Source organism: Clytia hemisphaerica, unplaced genomic scaffold (genome assembly GCF_902728285.1).
Source record: "Clytia hemisphaerica strain Z4C2 unplaced genomic scaffold, Clytia hemisphaerica genome assembly, whole genome shotgun sequence".
Lineage (NCBI taxonomy): Eukaryota > Metazoa > Cnidaria > Hydrozoa > Leptothecata > Clytiidae > Clytia > Clytia hemisphaerica.
The window spans coordinates 1,084,712-1,093,658 of record NW_027104166.1 but is presented as its reverse complement, the minus strand read 5'-3'; the positions used below and the strand labels follow the sequence as shown (position 1 = coordinate 1,093,658).

Below are 8,947 nucleotides of genomic sequence, written 5' to 3'. Positions count from 1 at the left end.
ACTTACCCATAACAATCCAAACACTCCCTTAACAATCAAAAGCCCTAAAATCGCAAAAAGGGGCTTTACCGCTTCCGAATTTTTGCCTTACACAGATTTAAAAAGTCTCTTACATACAAGTATTTTCGTCCGTGGTATCATATCTTTACATTTATTTCCAGATCATGCTACCGCATGCTTTTCTAATTTGTTTTGATATGGATTTTTTGGTAGAAGGCTTCAGAAGTCAATCACTAAAAACGATGCAGACTTTTGTGAATTTTGTTGGCTATCTTCGCTTTAAAACGCTATCTTGGTCAATAAAAAGATACCTGTGATAGTGTAACATGAAAGGAACGGAATCAAACTAAATTTAAATAAGAAAGCGGTTTAAAAATATTATTAAACAAAGAAACCTATATACAATGACTTATGAATGGGTAACAACTCGAACAAGTCGATTAAAGGGACGCCCAACACACACCCTTTTTGAACTCAAACCAAAACTTAGAAAACTCTATATATACGTGGAATTCATCGACCGAATCTTTATTCAGCTGAACAAACTTAGCCAAAAATCTCAAACCAATGCAAAGTAACCACTTCCCAATCTTCAAGATTTCGACGAGGCTGATGGCATCCACTAACAGATCGTTCTCCTCGTCATAGACTAAAATACCTGCGGGTTTTTTTTAGACTAGATTTTGACCTGGGCTGGAGTTTTCTCGTGTTTTGCTCGAATCCGGTGTTTTCTAACAAAATCTACCCTTAAAACAAACAAAATTTCTTCTTGAATAAAAAAATATTTACAAACAAAGATCAAACTAAAAAGAATTTCCGTTCCCATCCTAACCACAAAAAAATTGTTAAATGGTTTGCATTTCTGGCAACGGCTGTTGCAGTTGTAGTCTTCAAGGGATTTGTATCGAAGGAACTTTATAGCACAAAGTCAACTAAGTAATCCACAAAAATAAGATAGTTGGCCTCAACAATCCTAACAAGTGAAAGTGTTCCTGTTTAATTAGGTTCATAATTTCTATTCATTGTCTTGGAAGGTTGTATTGATCATTCCGATATCATCTGCATCATCATACATGATGGTTGGAATGTTCAATACTGGTATTTGACTGGCCATTTCTTTGTCGATTTGATCAAGATCCATATTTCTCTCTATAGCAGATGTTTTGGCAACCTCCGTTAATCGTGAAACTTCTTCGTCGCTATTTTGTTGTACTAGTTGATTGAAATGTCCGTTTGGTATTTGTAGGAGTTTGTATGGTAAATCGAATTCAACAATGTTCCCAGCATCTAAAACCTATATAAAATAAAATGTAGTTATTTCGTATTACAATTACAACGATAAATATTGGGATGAGCTGGAGTTTTTACAAGCTACTTTACTAATTGGTCATTTAAAGTAGTAGAGACGTCGCGTTCTTTAGAAAAAGTAACAAAATTGTTTTATTAAAGGTTAACGACTAACCAAATCAAACGAGAGCTTGTAAAAACTCCAGCTTGTCCCTAAATATTTCAATGATTGCCGTGCCAAAAAACGCCTCTAAAGGTTTGCCTTTCTCAAGTTTACTCCAGTTAACTACAAAGACCACGTTCCCTTACCAGGACAAAGTTTACCAGAAATGTTCCAAATAATATACTTACCATAATTCGATCACAATCCATGATGGTATTCAAACGATGAGCAACAGTTAGAACTGTACACGAGATGAAAGTCTTCCTGATTGTACTTTGAATTTGATTGTCAGTTCTGAAAAGTAAAAAGGTTATACTCATTAAAGGGACATAACAGTACTTGCGAAATTTGTTAACAAACTGTATGCAGCGGATACAAAATCAAAACAAATGTCACATGTCAAAATAAAAAATCAAACCAAATATGGCTAATTTTGATTGTTCAATTGTTTTGCAAGTTTGTTTTGGACACGTGATTTTAATTGTTCTCTTTAATGGCACGTGGTTCGCGCAATGTTTATATTTTACTACTGTAATGTCCCTTTAAATGGGAAAGTATGCTCCCTCAGAGAGCTTAAATGTTATAAATGTTTTCGGAGGTTTGATTTTTCGAGTACGACGCAGTAGCGTAGCGAAGAGAGCGCAAAATTTGTGTAGGAGAACAGATTTTATGACACACAGTAATTATCTTTTTACATTATGAATAGATAATTACAGTGTCATAAAAATCTGCTCTCTCACACAAATTTTGCGCCCCTCCTGTCTACGCTATTGCTTGGGACGAGACCCTACTTTATCATTGGAGGAGCAAACTTTGGTTACTTTTGTTATCGTACCCAGAACAACATTTGTACGATCGCGCGAAGAGAGGCATCGGACGGGGCTTCAATCGATTACAGTAAAGAAGAAAGCTTACTTATAATCTACGTTCGCGGTTGCTTCATCAATGACCAAGATCTTGTTCCTCTTCAACAGCGCACGCGCTAAACATAACAATTGGCGTTCACCAACACTGAGGTTGGAACCTGATTCAATGATGGGCGTTTCCAATTTCCCTTCCATTTCACTCACTTTCTTCTTCATTTGAACCTAAAAGTGAAATCATGGAATTATTATAGGAGACTCTTGATTAACACCGAATGAAACGGTGGAGTGTGAAGTATTGTCTTTTCATTGTTTCAGAAAACAATAGATATACAGGCTTTGTCCGCAACTGTCATGGCGGCTCAAAAAACTCCGTTGATTCCGAAAAATGATAAATACTTAATGTTTATAAAAAGTTCTCTATCTTTTTCTATTTGTACTTTTGCTAGCTAAAAGTTTGAAAGTAAATGATAGAATGCCAAGTGGATCATGGCGTTGTAAATCTACATGAAGCGGATACATTTGTCAGAAAATGGGTCAAGTTTTCGAAATCCAGACTCTCTCAGGGTTGATTTTTGAACTTTTTTCATCTTGCAAATCTAGTACCCCCGGGAAATTATTTTATGTATATATAAACCTGTTTATATCACCTGTAAGCTAATAATATTAGTTAAATGACTGTATTTGAATTATCAAATCAACAAATCTTCAATTGGAGACATCCGCGAAGGCAGTATGAAATATATTGATTCAAGCACAAATCTTACGATGGATGAGCATTAAGGACGTTATGTGAACTTTAAAAGAACGCTACCATTATGACAACATACCTCTTCCAAAGCTTGCCATATTTCTTCATCTCTGTACGATCGGAACGGATCCAAATTCTTTCGAAGTGTTCCAGTGAATAAAACAGGATCCTAAAGAGTAATAATCTCCTTTAAGATGTATGTGTTCCTTTGTGAAATTTAACAACTTGTAATTACCTGGTAGTAATTTTTTAATTTTATGTTGTAAATTGAAATTCGTTTTGAATTTTTGTGATCATATGGTGCAAAGAAGACACTGAAACGTCAAATAATGAATAATACTAAAATTTTAGTTTTCACTTTTTTTATCAAATCTATCTGGCCCAGCAAGAAATTTTTTCAAGTAGTAACAAATGCAATTTTTGGTATAGTTTGGTGTAATTCTGCAATGCCGTGTAGACCTAAAGCATCGTTGTAACTTTCAAACACTATTCGTGTAGAAACCACGTCAGTATAATTAGACAGCAAGCGAAGGCAATTTTGTAAAAGTTAATCTCCGTGGAGAAAATCCGTTTATCTTATCACCTTAGTTTAAAATACTTAGCAGTACAACCCCTACCAATCAACAGCTGTAAGGACAGCTATCTAAGAAAATAATAAAAAAAATCTTTTACCTGAGGGATGACAGAAATGGCATTACGTAATGTTTGAAGCTTCAAATTTTGAATATCGTAACCGTCAATTTTGATGGCGCCATTATTCTTTCCCATTCGGAATAACATGTTCAATAGCGAACTTTTTCCAGCACCTGTCCGACCCACAATACCAATCTATGAAAAAATAACGGACTTTTTGAGGTTAGATTAGAATAAAATTATTAATTCAAAAGATAAACAATTAAGGCATAAAGTCATCTAACACCCCTGTCTCACAGCCTCGGTGAAACCTTTCCCCACAGCGGGTTTGTGACACAGGGATGTCATCTAGTACTTCCAAAACCAACGTGGAGGAATTCGCGTGAAGGTGTGTTAACATATCAGTCGACATTTAATTTAAATCACCTTGCTCTTTCAAATTCTGCAGAAAGTATCAAAATGATTACTTGAGAGTAAAGAAACAATATAAACGGTTTCAATGCAAACCGAACCAATTTAAAGAAACAACTTGCCAACCTTTTCGCCTTCTTTAATTTCGAAATTGACTTGTTTCAAGACAGCTGGAAGAGTATGGTGATATTGGAAAGACGCTTTCGAAGCAGTGATGGATGCACGTGAAGGCCATCCTTTTGGAATCTTTTCATTGTCACCTACATCTTCTTCAGCTTCTAGTTGTGAATATTCTCGAACGCGTTCCACAGCAACCATCTGGAATAAGAGTTAAATATCTAAGTACTCTTGTCTCCCGAATAGACGGGGGGGGGAGGCGCCGAATAAACAGGGGGTAGGAAAATTTTCTAAATTCTAATAAGCAGGGGGGATGGAATAAGAGTGGGGGGGGGGGGTAATTTGAAGACAGAATTTTTTTCAACTGGTATCAATTTCAACAACAAAAAAGAGATTTTAGCAAATGAGCACGTAAAATAAGAACCAATACTAACAAAAAGGACAATCTTAACAAGTTTAAGGTCCATCTACACTGTGATAAAATATTGAATTATTCGAATTTAATTAGCAGGGGGGTCTTGATAAGAGCGGGGGGGATGGATTTTTTTCTCTTAACAATTAGCGGGAGGGACGTCTATTCGGGAGACAAGAGTAAGTATTTTGCAACAGCATCGGTATGGATGACCGTTAGCTATCGATGGCTATCAACCTGGAGGTGAAGGAGGCTACCATCCTTTTCCTGAAGTTCCCAACTCACCTTGAACACTTTTTCAGTTATTGGGAAGAAAGCAGCTAGGTATCAATTACAATCATGGTCAGAATATGTTGGCGGCATTTTAGCTCTTGCAGAATTTTAAGTTCCGGGCGAGAATGTAATTTTCAGCCTTGAATAATGGTACAACTATGGTACAATCTCCAGGCTATATTCTCAGAAAAGTTTTGGAGCTTCTAGATCCGAAGATACAAGCCTTTAAAGTTTGAACATAAAAAACTTAGAAAAAAAAGGACCGTGGCACTTAAATGGTAAACATCTTACGAGGTTGCTGACTTCAGTACTTTGTCTGATGGCCCACTGGAAAAGTCCAGGAAGAATCATGACGTATGACAGGCTAATACCAGCAAGCCCAGGATCAACGTCTTTGAACAATATAGAAAAAATGGAAAAATAGAATGCATGGTTACTATAACGACACACTGTAATTAGAGGTTATCATTTAACGTGTCTACTTCACAGCATTTTTGGATAAAAAGAAAAAACCCTCTCCCGCACCGAACAAATTCATAAACACTATTTTGTTAATTCTGCTTTGTCAGCATAAGAGGCGCACCTCCCTTCTGTATGCTCCCTTCTGTATGATAAAACATAATATCTTTATAAAACAATCGATGCTTTAGGATTTGCACTGCATTTCGGATTGAATCCAGCGGTTTTATTGTTTTTAGGGGGGGGGGTTTGTACTTTTACGGTGTGACGGAATTGGCCCTTTTTTAGTACGGTATTACGGGATTTGACGAAAAAAGAGACGGGAAAACGGTATTTTAAAATCATACGGTGACGGTATTTAAGTACATTTTTGCCCTGTACAAGCCGGTGTGACGGTGTTATTATTTTTTCAATTTTCGGGATTCCGGGATTCAGCAAAAGTTTTGACGGGAAAACGGTATTTCGAACCCCTGCAAACCCCCCTTTTTATTTTCGTGCCACATTTTCAAAACCACGTGGTTCGTGCACTTTAAGTGGAAAATAAGTGGCTTGAGATCCTCTATATGTAAGAGATTCTCTTCTAGTATCTGCTGAATACATATATACTTTATATTAATTAAAACCTAGGCTTACCAGTGTATCGAACAGCTATGGTCGTGGCCAAAACGGCAACCACTCCAAAAATGGCTGCCATCATGTCTAAACGATAACAGAACCAACGAGAGGCTCTGACGAACACTATCCATGCAGAGGCTTGGTAATCTTGACACGTGAAAAACTCTTCCATGATTTTATCTTGCTTGTCGAACGCTCTGATTGTTGTTAACTCACTGAATGTGGCTGAGATATGAGTGTACAATGGGCTACGAGCTATAACATAATGTTTACATTTCAGTTATTTAACGCTATTCATTAATTACGTAAAACTGTATTCTTCACGATAAAGCAAAGGCAAGTATGGTCGAATTGATAGTGTCACTATTTTGCTTGCATGAGCCTGGAATGTTACTGACTTTATTTCAGTAGTCGGTAGGTACTTTTAGCGAAGATGATACAAAAACTTTATTCAACTTCTTGGGTTAGACTGGTTATACGACTTATAGATTATAGTTTCTTATGATACATGTGGGTTACCACCCCCCACATCACCCCAAAGATCTGTGGATGGACTTGTTCTCAATCGAGGAATTTCAAGAAAAAAAAAACATAAAACGCAAAAATAGAAAAATTCTTACATGAAGCTTCGAGCCGACGAATCTGTCTTGATGTTTTCATGTAATATTCACGAAATTTGTAGAAAATAACAGCCAATGGGACGACGATAATCAACAAGTACGGCATGCTTACGATGTTGACAGCGACCAGGGTTGTCATCAAAACTCCATTCTGCGAATCGAAATGAAATTTCAGATAATAAGTCGATATTATAAACTTAAAGAATCCCGTTATAGATTCCACTGAAGATTATATCGTTCATGACCTGAATGAAGTATGAGAAATGTTTTCCTTCCTCGAGGGTCAAATCACTCGAAAAATTATCGTACACCTCTACAAAATGTCAAAGAAAAAGTCAAAAATTCTTAGAAAAAAGTCAAAAATTCTTAGAAAAAAGTCAAAAATTCTTAGAAAAAAGTCAAAAAGTAATTAAAAGTTAAAAAAAAGTCTTGAAAAAGTCAAAAAGTTTCATGAAGGGCGGATGGGTGGAGCAAAATTTATGGGCGGTTGGCGTTCTTGGACAGATTTGAGCGGAAAATCTTAGGCGCCCGAAGGCGGTTGGCGTTTTTGTCGGGAAAAAGTCAAAATGGAAGTTTGAAAAAAGTCAAAAAAAAGTAAAAAAAAATCAAAAAGTCAAATGAAAATTCAAAAAGTATCGTACACCTTTTTTCAAGTGATTTACCCCTCGTCCTTCCTAACATGGCAGATTAATGTACTCCCTAATCCTTAGCTGACTTTGACCTGGCTAACTTTGAAAATTAAATCTTTCAATTAAGGCCACTTATTTTGTTAAAAGCGCAGAAGATATTTCATTTGGGAAGAATTAATTTTGGCAAATTACAGGATTGATAAAATCCCTCTAGATACGCCAATTTTGAACAATTCTAATGAAATTTCGACAAAATGGTGACCATGGTCGCAATTATCATTATGAGAAATATCCTTACGTTGATAGCGTCAAAAGATTTCCATGGTAATTCATCATCCATCTGGAAAATGTCTCTTGAGAATCGATTCAAAATCTGGCCTGAAACAAAGAAGAAGATAAAAAGCATAAAAACCAAATGTCTGATCTCCTTTGTCAGAAAACACGATTTTATTATTTCACTCTGAAATCAGGAGTCAAAATAATCCGCTATAACGGTCAAAAATCGTACATACCGTTCGTATTCATCAGAATGATAACAGTTGAACGATTAAGAGAAATGGTTTGATAAAAATCGCATACTAAGAAGTTATACAATTTTTTCTGACATTCATGTTAAAACTTGTATATGAACAAACGTGACCAAATTTGAAAATCTTTCATAAAATTCTCTACATTTTCCTAAAGTTCCTACATTTTAAAGAGCTAATTTCTGAGATGATTACAAATTTAAATAAATGGAAATAAGTGGAAAATAGAAAAAGCTGGAGACTGAATTTATGAAATTTTTGTAAATCTAGGACAAAATACTAACCGACGGGGTTCGTATCAAAGAAATAGATTGGTGATTTCAAAACAGCATCAAACATTGAATTGTGAGCTACTCGACTGCACTTGACCAAAGATATGAAATAACCAGCTGTTCTCAGATAGTTGCATATTAGCGTTAGAAATGCAAGGACGGCAAAGGTGTAGATATTATTGGTTGGGTTATCAGTGAAGATAAAACTGTCAGTGATTGGTTCGTTTCTTGCACGCTGCTCTTCAGATCTTGCCCTGGAAGTATATATGTTTTCACAATCTCAGTGATGAAGTATTCAAACAGTTGGGGTCATTTCATGGTGTAAGAGATTTGTTACAAGTTGATCTACTTACGCTATTGAAAGGAATAATGAGAGGGTTTGTAATATTGGGCATGCAATATCAAAATATTTTTGCCTAACTATTTTACAAAGTCGAGATACTTAAGTTACAAGCTTTCGGCTTTTAGAATGAAAACAATAGAATTTCAACGTAAGAACCGTGTAAGAACCCATTTTCAAAAATTTCAGAATTTGATATCTCGATTTTGGAAAATCGTTACACAAAAATAATTTTAGTTTTTACTAACGACCACATAAGGTTTCTGCAATCTAAATATCTCGAACCATTTGATTATCCCTTTAAAAAGAACGATAAATCGTTACCAGATTATATTTACGATACTTAATTTGAAACTCAAAGAGTGATCCCTTATAAATCAATTCAATACAATAAAAAAAGAATCATGGTTTACCAAGATGCCATGAAGTAATCTGTCATGGTGAATAAGACCTGAAGAAAAGAAACAAATATTTTAACCATAAAAGATAACATAATCACCCAATCCCAAGACTCTTTGATACACCTATTTTTTCACGAGGTTGAAAGGACAAATCTGAACCTTGTGAATCAGAAT

General features: G+C 35.6%; 1 protein-coding gene across 2 annotated transcripts in view; it reads right to left on the bottom strand.

Annotated features, from left to right (window-relative positions):
* Positions 1 to 351: 351 nt before the first annotated feature.
* The window catches only part of LOC136814243 (ATP-binding cassette sub-family C member 4-like), a 60,026-nt gene continuing 51,430 nt past the window's right edge, over positions 352 to 8,947 (bottom strand). For both annotated transcript variants that reach the window (XM_067070759.1, XM_067070760.1), the window contains 12 exons: positions 8,786 to 8,823; positions 8,045 to 8,286; positions 7,532 to 7,611; positions 6,605 to 6,755; positions 6,003 to 6,239; positions 5,202 to 5,302; positions 4,235 to 4,426; positions 3,737 to 3,892; positions 3,144 to 3,233; positions 2,366 to 2,538; positions 1,639 to 1,744; positions 352 to 1,294 (listed from right to left, as the gene is read on the bottom strand). In XM_067070759.1, the coding sequence (XP_066926860.1) occupies positions 1,016 to 1,294; positions 1,639 to 1,744; positions 2,366 to 2,538; positions 3,144 to 3,233; positions 3,737 to 3,892; positions 4,235 to 4,426; positions 5,202 to 5,302; positions 6,003 to 6,239; positions 6,605 to 6,755; positions 7,532 to 7,611; positions 8,045 to 8,286; positions 8,786 to 8,823 (1,845 nt within the window). In that variant the 3' untranslated portion in view covers positions 352 to 1,015. The remainder of the gene's footprint in view (positions 1,295 to 1,638; positions 1,745 to 2,365; positions 2,539 to 3,143; positions 3,234 to 3,736; positions 3,893 to 4,234; positions 4,427 to 5,201; positions 5,303 to 6,002; positions 6,240 to 6,604; positions 6,756 to 7,531; positions 7,612 to 8,044; positions 8,287 to 8,785; positions 8,824 to 8,947) is intronic.